The sequence below is a fragment of the Phasianus colchicus genome, chromosome 2 (genome assembly GCF_987193195.1).
Source record: "Phasianus colchicus chromosome 2, bPhaCol1.hap1.1, whole genome shotgun sequence".
In the NCBI taxonomy this organism is placed as follows: domain Eukaryota; kingdom Metazoa; phylum Chordata; class Aves; order Galliformes; family Phasianidae; genus Phasianus; species Phasianus colchicus.
In genome coordinates, this window is record NC_143437.1 from 46,675,548 (window position 1) to 46,690,330 (window position 14,783).

General features: G+C 40.3%; 1 protein-coding gene across 2 annotated transcripts in view; it reads left to right on the forward strand.

Moving 5' to 3' along the window:
• Positions 1-5,073: 5,073 nt before the first annotated feature.
• ADGB (androglobin) overlaps positions 5,074-14,783 on the forward strand; it is a 70,657-nt gene continuing 60,947 nt past the window's right edge. For both annotated transcript variants that reach the window (XM_031612257.2, XM_090135559.1), the window contains exon 1: positions 5,074-6,257. In XM_031612257.2, coding sequence (XP_031468117.2) covers positions 6,076-6,257 — 182 coding nt within the window. In that variant the 5' untranslated portion in view covers positions 5,074-6,075. The remainder of the gene's footprint in view (positions 6,258-14,783) is intronic.

Genomic DNA, 14,783 nt, shown 5'->3' on the forward strand with positions numbered 1-14,783 from the left:
CTTTGATATCTTAATGACTTTGATTCTAAAATGGAGAACTGACTGCTTCTTTCCTCCTTTACGATACACTTTATTTGCTATGGAAACGGTTCTCTAAATGTGCATACGCCTTCATCCTTTGTATAATAAGTTACTGGAAAATGTAAGAAAAGGAGATGACAGCATACTTCACAGGAGTGAGAAATGTATTAGGAAAGTGCCAGTGATATAAATAATGATTCTGTATTGAAACACATTTACTTGGTGGCATGTGAAAGGTCACTTCAGAGCTCTTTGTTCTGCAGCAGAACTCTAGTCAGAGTAAGGAAAATACTAGATTCAGGTCTATCTAGTGAAGACTTAGAAGGGGTTGTGTCCGTACTGCACATAATCATTTGAAAGCTCTGTAAGATTGGTTCTTTGCTTCCATTTTTGCCTTAACAAACATCTCCAAGTGGTGGACAGTACTCGGTGCATTAACTAAACATAACAAATTCTTCTAATGCTATCTAAAAACACGTTCCTTCAGTGAGAAATTACTAGCTTAAACATTTTATGTTCCTTACATGGGCTCATTCTACTAGATAGTTATCATTTCAGTCTGTATACACAATGTTTTCTGCTTTAACTACCTTAAGAAAAACTTTATAGGGAAGGGATGGCGTTTGGATAGCCTTGGCTTAGATGATCTACAAGTGAAGGGCCACCATCTCAGTATTTACTTAATTTCTTTTTTTCCATGAAGAAGAATTTAAAGAATTGCTTAGTTCAACTGTGTTGCTCCCCAGGGTACCCCAAATCATTGCCTTCTAATATTTACATATTTAAGGAGAGGAACAGTTATTTTCTTTAGGTTACTGCTTTTGAGCACAACTAGATGAGATTACTACAGTTCAAATAGTTATCATGGCATTTGTCTTATCATAGTATGATGGAACAAGTTTCATAATGTTCATGCCACTTTTACATTTCATATGCTGAAGAATGTAAAGTGTGTTGCAGTACTGTTTTTACTTAGAGAGGTAATTTGCTTAACATTTTAGGGTTAAAGCAAGGGAAAAGCAAGTTTGAGAGTTTACAGCTTTATCCATGGCCTTGTTCCTGCCTTTTCTTGAAAAATATTAGTTATGTTTGTTTTGAAATTTGTCTAGCAATTCTGCTATTTTTCTAGTGTAACTCTTTACTTTTAGCCTTTATGCAGAACTGCAACTGCACTAAACCATTTGTTTAAAACTGCACTGAAGTTAATCACCATTAAAAAGGATTTGCAATGATTTGCAGCCTGCCTTTAATTAGAACAAACAAGATTTAAATTTATAAATCTGCTGCAAAGTTACCCTCTTAACTTTAAATAGCAAAATACAAAAATAAAATCATGTTCTGAGAGATTGTGTAGCCTCTGTAGTTAATACTGCATTAATATTGTGCATTCTTACTCTAAAACCACAACTATCTATCCATTCCTCAAGATTTCATCAGAATTCCTAATAGCATTTGGCTGAAGATTTAGAAATTTTTAGGAAGATAATAGTTCCTCTGCATGTCCCCACTTAACACTTCTGGTAGCTAGAGTATAACAGGTGCTCTCAACTTCAAAATTCAGATAGGGATTTTCATATAATACCAAAACCAGGAAGCTTTTTATTTTGATGTGGATATTCCTATAATGAATCACCAAGTGTAAATTTACAGAACAAAAATATGGCAGTGCATAGTTGTCTAATCTACTTCTGTTTTCCTTTGCTGGTTATCTGAATTCTGTTCCCTCAGTACTGAAGTAGAGAGAGGATCAAAGTTAACATGCCCTGAGAAGTCCAGTGAGATTCAATGGTATTGGTATATTTAGAATCATCTAATATGCTGAGTTAGAGACCTGCGAAGACTGAAGCCAGCTTCTGGCTCCACACCAGACCCTACATCTGAAAGCATTTTCCAAATGCTTCTTGAACTCCAGTGACATGAGGTCGTGCCCACTGCTCTGCACTGGTATCCAACCACCCTCTGGTGCAGCACCTGCCCCTAACCTCCAGGTGACCCTCCCCTGACACAGCTCCATGCTGTTCCCTTGGGCCCCGTTGCTGCCAGCGGAGAGCAGAGCTCAGTGCTGCCCCTCCTCTTCCCTTAAGCTGTAGGCTGCCATGCAGCATCTCCTCACTTGTGCTCTGGGCTGAATAAACCAGGTGACCTCAGCTGCCTCTCACACACCTTGCCCTACAGACCCTTCATCACTTTCATAGCCCTCCTTTGAACATTTTCTAATAGTTTTGTCTTTCTTATACAAACCTACTTTCTGCTTGAGGTGAGGCTGTACAGGACAGAGTGGGGAAAGTCCCCTTCCCTTGGTCAGTGGCAATGCTGGGCCTGATGCACCATGGGGTTTGCACTACTGCTGAATATTTTACTTCATGTTTTGGAATTGTCTTCACCAGAATGAGCTACAGCATGAAAAATGAGATTGTATCATGACTGCTATCAAAAGGTACTGTAGCAAAAATCTCAATGAGAAGATGAATGGAATTGGTAACACAGCTACAGTTCATCAAAATCCTTTCTACCACATGAATTGGAGTGCAGCTTGGATTAGTATAAAAATATCCCCCCAAAATATCAAGTGGGATACATAGTTATTAGATAGTTTTAAGTGGCAGTGGGTGGAAGGTTGTGCGTTTTTACTGTTTTCTACTTTGTTGCTAGTTGCAATTTTCTTTTTTAGGCTCCCACTGAATTAATACTTTCTTTTGTTTTTTTTAAATAATAATTCAAAAACTGCCACAAAAAAAAAAAAAACCTTGAAATCTAAACCCTTCAAAAACTATGCCTCCCCCCTCCAAAAAATCAAAATAATTATACCCTCCCTTCCGTATCTTATTGAGCTTTGTAGCATTCTTATAACTACAAATTCAGTGCATCTTCTTCATCCTTGCATGTCTAACTTAAACTTCACTGAACTGCAGAGTAACTGTGGTTGGAAGGGACATCAGGGCATTGTCCTGAGCAACATCAACTCCAGCAGAGTTGGTCATGATCACATTCAGTCTCATGAGTCCATACCCCATTGGAAGGTTAATGCTAGTGTTTGACTACCCCTGCTAAAAAGAAAAAACACCAAGCAACCCTTGTATTTCTAAGTGGAACTTTGTTTTGTCTTGTATGGTATCATCTGTAGTCTTCCCATCAGGTATTTCAGCGCACTAAAAAAATTTGCTCACTACCACATTTCCAGACATTCTCAAGACAGAAAATGCCTTTGATCTTGTTCTGGAATCCTTATGCCTTTGGTAAAATCAGAAGAGTTAAGTCTGCATTTCAAAACCCCCGAGAGAAGTCTTGACAGCATTCCTGTTAATGGTTACTGTTTTCCTGTTCTCTACAACTAGTATTTACAGCTACAAAAGAAGTGCACAATACCTATGACTAAAACTGAATTGACAACAGCAGTTGACTGTGTAATGTTTTAACAATAGAAAATAATGCCGACAACAACAAAACAGTGTTCTGATTTACATCCTAGAAGAACATTGACCAGGATGTGACCCATCCATTGCTATGGTAAGTATGTGTTATCTCAGGATCTATTCAGTTATTGCTATGGATTTCTGACAGACAACTGTTTATAATCATAAATTTATTTCAGTTTCCATCTGTAAGACTGCCTCTTGCCTAACATCTTTTTCTTTCAGGAGTTATCTGTCAGACATGCTTCACGGCCAATGAAACAGCTGATTTGACCTTACAGATTCTTGGCCAACTGTAAACAAGCATTTTAAAAAATTCAGATTAATTCATTTTCCAGACAAAATGCCTCACAGGACATTCCACATGAAATCATGGGCTTAAAAAAAAAAAAAAAAAAAAAAAAGTACCTTGATGTAAAACTTTAGAATTTTTTTTCCACAAACCACATGGGTATATGCTTTTAATGCCATTGCTATCACAAATCTATCACAAGTGTATTGTAAAATATCATGTTAAAAGGTGTGTAAACATACTTTATATTTAGTGATTATCACTTAATAGAACAAAGATAAGAGTTTTGTAGCTTGAATACATTCTTGCTTTCAGGCCTTCCTTCCTTCTTTGTCACCCAAAAATGCTTACAGACACACCAAAGTTCTAGCATTTGCTGTCTTTCACATAATAGCACTACTAGAACTATATTTGTTCAGATGCTGCAAACCTTGCTAGTCCCCTGCAGTGTGGGATCAGGAACCAAATTTTCTGAAGAGAACTGTCCCAGATACCTCTGAATCCTAGGAGGAGGCTGACAGCCCTGTGTTTTTCTGAAGTTGTGAACTGGAGCTTACCTCTGTCTGAGAGAATTCATCTGTGTATGTTGATCAGTGTTTGATAGCAGAACTGGCTGAAGGCCAGCTGTTAAGACTGAAAATAAATAAAGCAGGTGTTTACTTGATTCTCAAGTGAGAAGTGTCTCAAGGTACCTTATTTAAAATGAGTGCCACTGGACATAATGCTGAAGGAAATGCAAAGATGCTGAAGTACTTTATACTTTTAAATTGCGAAGTGTTTGGCTTTCTGTCATCTTGATATAAATCAAGATCTGATACTTCTCTAAAGCCTCTAGGTTTAGCAACATTATGCATTTTGTCTTGTCTTTTGATACTCATGCCCTTTATGATTTGACAAATTTTCATTGATTTTCATATTTCAGGAAGGGTTACCTTGAATAAGACTAAATGAATAGATGTATGTTCTATGGAGGATTTTTCATTATGCAGTGCGGACTGGAGAATGGCAATAAGGATGAGTTATTTAGAAATGAGTTGTTAGGAATAATGCCATCTCTGGACTGCATCTGAATAAGTCACCTTAGTTAGATGAGGTGAGTGTCTGCTGAATCCTAAAGCAGTTGACTTTGGTGAAACTCCAGTCTAAGAATCGTAGGCTTCCTGTCAGGATCTTATGTCTTCCATTTTGATGTGAGAAGGGTAAATGCTTGTGCATTCCATCTCTGACTCCCCTACAAAGTACAGAAGTACTTGTTGGTTGGTTTCTTATCTTTGTGCTTTTTATGTACTAGTATGTAGTGGACCAAAAATGTCTCCTATTTTAAGCAAGTGCTGGTTACTCTTGCTCTTTATTTGTTCAACAGAAACTTATTCATGTGATTATAATATTCATAACAAAATGCACTTTTTTTCATCTGGTAGTGCTGAGGCTGCACCTCAAGTACTGTGTTCAGTTTTGTACCCCTCACTCCAAGAAAGACATTGAGGCCTGGGATTGTGTCCCAGAGAAGGGCAATGGAGGGTCTGGAGTGCAACTGTTACTGGGAGTGGCTGAGAGCTGGGGTTGGTCAGTCATGAGAAGAGAGAGGCTCAGGGGAGACAGTATTGTTCTCTACAACTGCCTGAAAGGAGACTGTCACAGGATCTGTCTTGGCCTCTTTTCCCCTGATAGGATGAAAGGGAATGGGCTCAAGCTGCACCAGAGGTTTGGGTTGACTATTAGGAAAAATCTCTTTTCCAGAAGAGTGATAAATCATTGGAATGGGCTGCCCAGGCAGGTGCTGGAGTCACTGTTCCTGAAGGTGTTGAAGAAAAGGGGCAATGTGGCACTGAGGGACGTGGTGGGGATGGGTTGGTGGTTCGACTAGATGAGTCGTAGTGGTCTTTTCCAAACTTAATCGTTCTATGTCTTCAGATTTTCTGTTCTTCCAAACTATTGTCTTTGGAAAGATTCAGCAAAAAAGTATTCAGTCACTGTCTTTTTCTACAGAGGTACTTTATACAGGAGTTTAGGCTACCATGTTTTACAACAAATAACTATAAACACCGTTTCACTCTCAAGTCTTTTTTCTTCGGCTGTAGTCATACCCTTCTTAAAGAGCGGCAAAACACCCGCATCCTTTGAGATGGCTTCTGCCCCTCTCCTACACGGCAGGATTTGCCCCCACCTCTGCCCCGAACCACGATGCTCACAGACGCCTTCCGGGCGCGCGGAGGGAGCCGCGTGATCTCAGTACTCCCGTCCTGCCGCGCCCCGGGCGCGACGGAGCAGCGCGCGGAGAGGCAACAGCTCCAGGCCGGCAGCGCCGTATCCTGCTCCTCCCCGTCCCGACCGTAGAGGAGCGGCACCATGCGTGGCGTGGGCTGGCCCAAGGGGCCCTGGGCCGCGGGGCGGAGCTTGAGCCGCTACCTGCAGCGCGTCAGGTCGCCCGGCAACGCGGCGGACGCTGCCGGGATGGCCTCTAAGAGCGGCAAGAAGAAGGAGCTCGGGAGTCGCAGTAGCTCCGGGATCCTGGGCGCCTCCGCCAAAGAGTAAGAGCCGCAGGAGGGAGCGCGGGATCTCGGCGGGCGGTAACGGCCCCGGGGAAGGGGGAGCTGCCGCCAGCGCGTCCCCGCGAGCCGCCCGCCCGTCCCCGCGTTCTGCCTCGTCCCGCGCGGAGACGGAGGTGCGGATATGTGGAGGAGGCGATTGTTTGCGGTCCTGGGCGTGAGGATAGCCGGTGCGGAGAAAGTTTGGTTGCTCGGGCGGGTGCTTAGACAAAGTAGGGTCTATAGACAAGGTAGGGGTTGCTTTGTTTTTGTTTGTTTGCTTTCATTCTTTAAGCTGGATGTTCAGGTTTAGCACAGAGCCGTAGACGGGCTGAGTTTGGCAGGGACCTCAGGATCCATCTGGTCCAACCCCTGCTCAAGCAGGGAACCCAGAGCAGGGTGCCCAGGGCTGTGTCCGGGCAGAGTTTGGAGATCTCCAAGAAGACCCCACAGCCTCTCTGGGCAGCATGGCCCAGTGCTCTGTCACCTGCACAGAGCCTAAGTGCTGCCTGGTGGTCAAATGGAACCTCTTGTGTTCCAGATTGTGCCCACTGCTTCACGTGGAAGTTGTACTTCCTTCCCCCTATGGTACTTTTTGCTTACCTATCAAGTAATGGAATCCTGACAAACAGATTTTGCATGTCAGAATATTCGTCTTGGACCTTGAGGAGGGCTGTAGGACTGAGACCACAGAGTGCATGTAGAGTGCAGGTGCTCACACTGTGATATGTTGTTCTGTATGTGAGGGATAAATGTTGGTCACAGCTCATACTGTGAATCATAGCATCACAAAACAGTTTGGGCTGGAAGTGACCTTGAAGATCATTGGGCTCCAGGTGCATTCAATGTATGTGTATGAAGCATTAAAGTTAAGGTAGCAAGCAGACAGAAGAGAGTTTTCATTGGAAGAGCTGGGGTTTAATAAACTTGAGAACTTTGAATCTGGAAAATAATTTGGAAAATACACAACCTTCATTTTCACTGACTAGAGGAACTAAGCTGAACTTTTCAGGGCAAAATGGCTAATGATGCAGCACATCAGTTTCACTAAATAAGTGGAAACTGTAACATTTCTTTCACTACTTTCGCTTTTGAGCTATGATCTTATTTCTATGGTTTTCCAAACTTTCTCAGTGAAAACTTTGTAAGTGTTCATGCACAGTGCTGCCAGGGATCAGACAAAAGGTGTCTGTGGCACCAATATTTATGTGCTTATGCCCTTTTCTTCCCTTTGCTGCCGTAAAGAAAGGTATCAGGTGTATCACTTATTTCTCCCTTGAAATCAGTCTTCAGATGCCCCTTTCTTATTTCATATCCATCCACCCAGATTTTTCAACAAAATATTTTGTTTTACATGTTCATACCCATGTTTCACATTTCATGTCTGGATTCATATTTTGATATCCTTTCTGTTGTGGTCATCAGCCAGTATCTCTAATTCTCCCCTTTTCCACTCTGCATCTCTTTGTTTAGTAACAAACAGAATATATATTAAAAAATCAGTATGTAAGCTGGCAAGGACAGTTCTATTTCCTAGCACAGACGGTAAAAGCAGTGTTTTCCTGCCTTGCACTGTGTGTGAAATTGATTGGGCTGTCATCCAAACTATTTTGTCCCCTAATAGCCATATTTACAGTAAGAGATTTTTTTCTTTGAGGTTATAAATATACGTAATATTTATATAGTAAAATGATTAATTCTCTCCCATATCATACAGAATAACTGGTAAAAGAATCAGTCATATGAAATGATTTATTTGTATTAGAATATCTGGAACAGTATCTTTCTTTTTCTTCAGAACACTGTTGTGTAAGGCTTTATTAAACAAGACCACAATTAGATTACAAAACCCTTTTCCCTGTGTCAGGTTGAGACTAGAGAATATCTGATTACAATTGGGTTGAATGGCGTTAAGTTTCATAGAAACACCTTTGAAGTGTGAGTAGGAGAAATGTTCACAAGATATTTGAAATCTCTTGTTAGACCTAATAGGCAATAGACATGCTTCATCTCACTCTGCAATTATCAGGTAATTGTAATAGAGCTAATGTCTTGTATACACCAATGTTAATTTAGTGTTAGCACAGGAGTATATACTCATTTCACTGGGACTGTTTTACACAGGGAAGAGTAGCTTGAACATGTCCTTGTGGTGGTTTAGTGATGAATTAATAGACTATAGTAGAAGTTACAATCACTTGATTGGAATGTAGAAGCTTCACAACACAGAATATATAACTTGTATTAAGTTTTTTTCATCAAGTCTGTAATTTCTATTTAAACTGTATCATGTTTTATTGTGTTTATTTGCTCTGCTGTTGTGCTCTTTCCAGCTAGAGCAAGTCTTGGCAGTAAAACTCTGGATGTTATAGTAGTTCTAGTACTGGTTTCCTGACTAACCTATCCCTGCTCAATTTTTATCATCCTGAAATATCAGTCAGGCCTTTCGGATGGATGGATGGATGATAAAACATTGTTTTAGGGCATTATGTGTCTGGCCAAGAGTGGTAAACTACAAAATGAATCTTACCTGTGATGCTGGGAAATTTTTTCTTCAGGATCTCTTGAGCTATAGGTAATGAGTCAAGAAAAGCTAGTAAAAAGTTGTTCTAAATTTTGGCCTAAACTTTTTGTCTTAAACATTTTACAAGAAAAGTAGCCTCATGTACTCGTGAAATCGCAGATTTAACTGCTATAAAACATTTGAAAATTAAACTTGAAGGCTACCCTTGCTTTACTTTCAATACTATTGTTTTGCCTGCTCTGTAAACTGTAAGTGCATTTTGAGCTGATTACAGGCTGCATACTGTCTTCACATTGGTGAAAACATCTTCGTATTCTGCTCAAAGGGGTGAGTGAGGGTCTGGATTTTTGTTAAAATCAGTAAAGGCTGTTAAAAGTTGGGAGTTGAACATAGCAGGGCTTAAAGTTTACCCAAGAACACTTAAGATACCTTGAATAGCCTTTCTTCTTGTTTTTGTAACAAGGTAAGTTCCTTTGTTTCCCAGATGGATGGGAATTTGTACCCGAAGCCCGCCAACAAAAAGAGATTTTGGCATTCTCAGTCTATTTGAAATGGCTGAAATATTGGAGTCTCTTTTTCTCCTGTAGTCACACTGTAAGCTAATGGTATCCAAACTTTTTTGGTTGCACATCACTATTTGCAAAGAATTTTGAGTACACTTCCCTCAGAATAGCATATTTTTGTATTTATAAGATACATACATGCAGTACTCAACTTCTGGTACTTCCTACATTGTTTGCAAACCCTAGTTTGCAGAGCACTGCTGTAAGACATCGAGCAACGAGGCGGATGTGCATTTTGAACTGCAGTCTGTTAACAGAGCTTTTTATTTGAATCAGCAGTTTGGTCAAAACTTAGAACTGTAGACTGTGATTTGTGCAAAATGGAAGCAACATTTCATTCTTCAATATTCGCTTTGCTTTTAGAATGCTTTCCCTGTTGTCACAGGATTTCTGTGTGCGAGGTGCCAGAATTATGGGAACGCTACTGATAGCAGACAGGTTGACAGATCCATGATAGATCTTCACGTGGAAGTAGATAGTGTGCAGTAAAGAATATCTGTGTTACAGTACAGATGTGCTGTAGATCTGTGTTACTGTTGTAAAAAAAAAAAAAAAAATCACTAGAGTACTGAGCTGATTCTGCAGCAATCCTCCCTGAGACAAAATGATTTAGTGCTGTTCTTATTATTTATACTTGATAAAAGTTGCTGAACACAGGGATAATACAACTGTTCTGGGTAACCCTATGACTTATTCCTCGCTTTCTTTGCAATCCCCATGATGGAGGGATTGATCTGTACCCTTGGATAATGATTTTCTGCTAACAGTAGGCTAATGGTAGTAATGATTGTGAATATTTTATTAACAGCATCTTACCAAGTCTTTTTAGGGGCTGGGAGAGTTAAAAGTAAATATTGTTATGCACACACTATAGGATTGGAGCTGCTAGAGTTGGACATATGGCAGTTACTTAATAGCTATTTCCTTGACATCTGTTCATGTGGATTCTGTTACCAAGCTTGTTCAGCACAGTTCTGTACACCTTCTAGCGTACAAATTTTACAGAAGTCTGTCTGTCAGAACTTAAGTAACATTGCTATCCATGTATCAGACAAAGAAATGGAAGACCACATGCTGCCTGAGAGAATGTTGTCCCACAAGTTCACTATTCTTTCTAATAGTGAGGTAGGTTTTCCCCTAGGATCTCTGTTTTGTTCCTGAGCACATCTTGCAGTTGCAGGCATAAAACTGTCAAAAGTATTTTGTCTTTTCTGAAATATTGTCTTCCTCCTAGCAAATTGAGTTATTTTCATGCGTCTACAAATCACTGAAATATTGAACAGAGCTGTCAGTAGTATGAAAAAGAAAAAAAGGTTAATAGTTTTTGAAAATAATGTTTTTTAAATTGCTGAGAACTGTCAGTGGTTACTGCCAGGAACTACAGTGTTATAATAATAACTTTTACAGATAAATTAGTGCAGAAGCCCTCTGAGAGTAGTGTGTACAAATATCTGGACAAAGAATTTTGATTATCTTAAAATTACTTAAATGGATTTCTAGTGAGATCAGATTTCTTATTTTTTTTTTCCCCATAAATGCTTGCAGTAGTCAGCACAGTATGTACTGTGGAAAATCAATTCATATTGTTGGCACTTTATGCTTTGGTGCTGGAAGGGGAGCTTGGAAACATAGCAAGAAGATATGAGGTTTCCTTTATACTCAATAAGCCAGACTTCACATAAGTCTATCTTCAGGATGCTCCGTTGGGCATCCCTTCATTACTGCTCTCTAATTAGGTAACAGTTCTCTTCAGGACCTAGGCAGATTTAGAGATGACAGGCTGAAGAGCTGAAAAGAACAGCTGTCATTAAAGATTTTCTTAATTGCATCATTAGAGGCTATTGAGAATCTGATCTTTCCCAGGTTTCAACAGCTATAGTGATTCAGTGGATTTGATGTCTTTGTCAGCACTGAAGATTCTGGCTTGTAACAATGATAATGAATTAAAATGCTTTGTAAATGAATTTGATGAAACTCTATGCCATTGAGCCCAATTTTCTGAATTAAGCCTGAGTCATCAGCATCTGCCAGAACAAAGAAAATTCTGAACTAGGGTTTGGGTTATCAGAGACAAAAGTGAGGAGTAAATGATCAGTGCCAAGATAGGGGAGTAGGTTAGGGATAATTGTAGCACAGGCACGATTTCCCAGTGTGCAGACAAAGCTCACAGTGGCATTAGAAATTTTATTAGGTAGAGCAGCAGCCAAAAGCATTATTAACTGCCAGTGGGTTCTTCAGCACCTGTTGGGACCAGCTGGGTCCCAGATTGGCTGGAAGAAATTTATTCTTGTTTAGCTATGTGCCTGACTGCTTTAAGTAGCAAGTAGCTGCATTGATGTTGTGCAATGGGTTACTGCACCAAAGTCTGGGATTACCTCATATTTGTTATTAAGATTAAAGGTTGAGACAGTAAGAACACAGAAAATAGCTCCACTGCCAATTCATACTTGAGTTCCTGAGGGCCTAGGATAAAAAGTCAGCAAAAGCATCGTGCTGCAATTTTATCCATTGCCAGTATGTGCTCCTCAGGTAAGTATCCATAAGATTTAAATTGCAGCAGCGGTTCAGAGGATATAGTCTGAACAGATTAACTTTTTTAATTTTTTTTTTTTTAATTTCTTAATTTATTTTGGTTTGAGGGGAGGGGTCCACTAGATTAACTGAAACTTAAGAATAGGAAGAACTGTTCTGTGGATAACTATGTGATGACTGAACTTGAAACTGCTTTCAGTGTTGCATTGTAATGCTACTGCTGGTTAATATAAATGTAATAGGTCCTAAAGATCTGCATGGAATGAGTCTATGAAAATTACATATACTGAAGATTGTTGAATGCATGGCAGCCATAACTAGTTCAGAAAGTGTCTGAACTAAAAATGATTGGAGACTGTCAAAGTATTTGAGGAATATAATTCATGTGCCTTTATGCTCTTCTGGAGGTTTTCAGTTTTTAGTATTGCTTGAGATGATATCAGGCTATTGTTTACACTTACTCTCAGTACTCCATTTTTGTAGCTGTGTTGTGACACATTTTGTGGTGAGAGGAGATTGTTGTATTAGTTTAAACTGTTTAAATTTGTCTGCACATGTTTACACATGCTTTTGACCTTGCATGAGCCTTAGTCAGAGATCACGTGATTCTAGAGCCATAGAAAGGCCTGAGTTGGAAGGGACCTTAAAAATCACCCAGTTTCAACACACCTGCCATGGGCAGGGTTGCCACCCACCGGATGAGGCTGCCCAGAGTCCCATCCAACATCCAACCTAGTCTTGAACACCTCCAGGGGTGGGGCATCTACTCCTTCTCTGGGCATCCTCTTCTAGTGCCTCACCACCCTGTGAGCAGAAAAATTTGTTCCTAAAATCTGATCACAGAACTGTACAGGTTGGAAGGAACACGTTGGATCTAATCCAACCCCCCCTACTAAGCAGGTTCCCTACTGGAGGTTGCTCAGGAAAGCATCCAGATGGGTTTGGAATATCTTCAGAGAAAGAGATTCAACAGTCTCTCTAGGGAGCCTGTTCCAGTTATCTGTAACCTGCAGTCTTCTTTATTTTAGCTTAAAACCAATTCTCCTTTTTCTGTCACTATCAGTCCACGTAAAAAGTCCTGTTTGTAAGCTCCCTTCAAGTACTGGAAGGCCACAATGAGCTTGTTCTTCTCCAAGCTGAAAAGCCTTTCTTCACAGGAGAAGTGCTCCAGCCCTCTGATCATATTTGTGGCCCTTCTTTAGATTCACTCCAACAACTGTGTATGCTTCTTTTGCTGGAGGCTCCAGGCCTTGGTGCAGTATTCCAGGTGGAACCTCATGGGAGCAGCCCTGCTGGCCACCCCTCTTTTGATGCAGCCCAGAATACTGTTGGCCTTCCAGGCTGCAAGAGCTGGCTCATGTCCATCTTTTGTCTATTCATTAATCTGCAGCAGGGCTGCTTTCAAGGAGTTTTTCTCAAATCCTGTACACATATCTGGGTTTGTCCTGACCCAAGTGTAACGCCTTGCATTTGGCCTTGTTGATCTCATTAGGTTCACATGAACCTACTTTTCAAACTTGTCTTGGTCCCTTCAGATATCCAGGTATCCCTTTCTTCTGTCATACCAACTGCGCCACTCAGCTTGGTGTTATCCACAAACTTAATGAGGTTTTACTTGATCCCACAGGGATGAATACAGCTTGGTGGTTTCTAATTAAGTTCTGCTAGAGGCTTAAAGCACGGTTAAAATTTCAGACAAAGGTGCTGAGGACACATTGTGATTTAACCCAGCAGGTGACTCAGCACCACACATTCATTTGCTCACCCCTTTCCAGTGAGATGGTGGTGAGAATAAAAAAAAAACAAAGTACAACCTGTGGGCTGTGATAAAACTATATACTAAGATAGAGAAAAGGAAAAGGATAATAGTTATGGGAAAAATATATATGTGAATTCTGTTTTCTGATTCTGTTTTCTCCCAGCTGTTTGGGCCCTTTGCTGAGAATGTCCTTGGCTCTGTGTAATGCTGCTTAGCAGCAATGATAAACATAGGTGTCTTATCGCCATTGTTTTGTCCCTAAGACCAAAGCATAACATCAAACCAGGCACTGTGAAGAAAAAGCAATTCTGTCCCAGCTGAAACTAAGACAGGGTACTAGTCCAGTTTATTCCCAGTGCTCTACATTTGTAATTTTTGGATTAGTCATATCCATTTAAGGGTTAATTCTATCATATTTGTTGAAATTGGGCTGCCATTAAAAATAGTTATGATCATAACCTCCAAACAAATAATGCTTGAGCTGTGGTTTATCTAGGGCTGCAAAAGACGTTCATTTCCAATGTGCAACTAGTTTCCAGATTATTCTGAGGAATAGGTGTTTTGAGATCATAATCTCATTTAGTAGTCTGTTAATTGCAATCACTCCTAAGATGGACAGAATTCTTTTATTTTGAATGGCTGTCCAGAGCATTCTGGAGGGGTTTATTTTATTTTTGAATAACCAATGTGACAAGGTGCTTCTTGTTCTCTCAGATAACTTAGAAGCAATGTAAATCTGTAGTAGGCTTGACTTTGCATTGCAGAACCAGTGAGTAGAAATGTCTCTGTAAATTGAATTTTAACCATCTGAAACAAAGAGCAAAACATACCACCATGCTCTCGCTTACTTTTCCTAGACATAGAAACGTTAGTGGGTAAATACAAGGGCTACTCCAGAAGTAATGCAGTCTACTTTTTTTTTACTGGCTTACAATGTCAGAGGGAGATGGTGGTGGTATGACAGTAGAGGTTGAACCTTCCCACCAATGTTCGATTACATGTTGTTGCTGTGTGACAGATGGCAGCAGAGGGGCAGTCTGACACAATGACATTTGACATGGAAGTGCATATGAAGCAAAGGTGTGTCACTGAATTCCTCCATGTGGAAATAATGGCACCCATTGATGTTCATCAAAGCTTGCTGAACATTT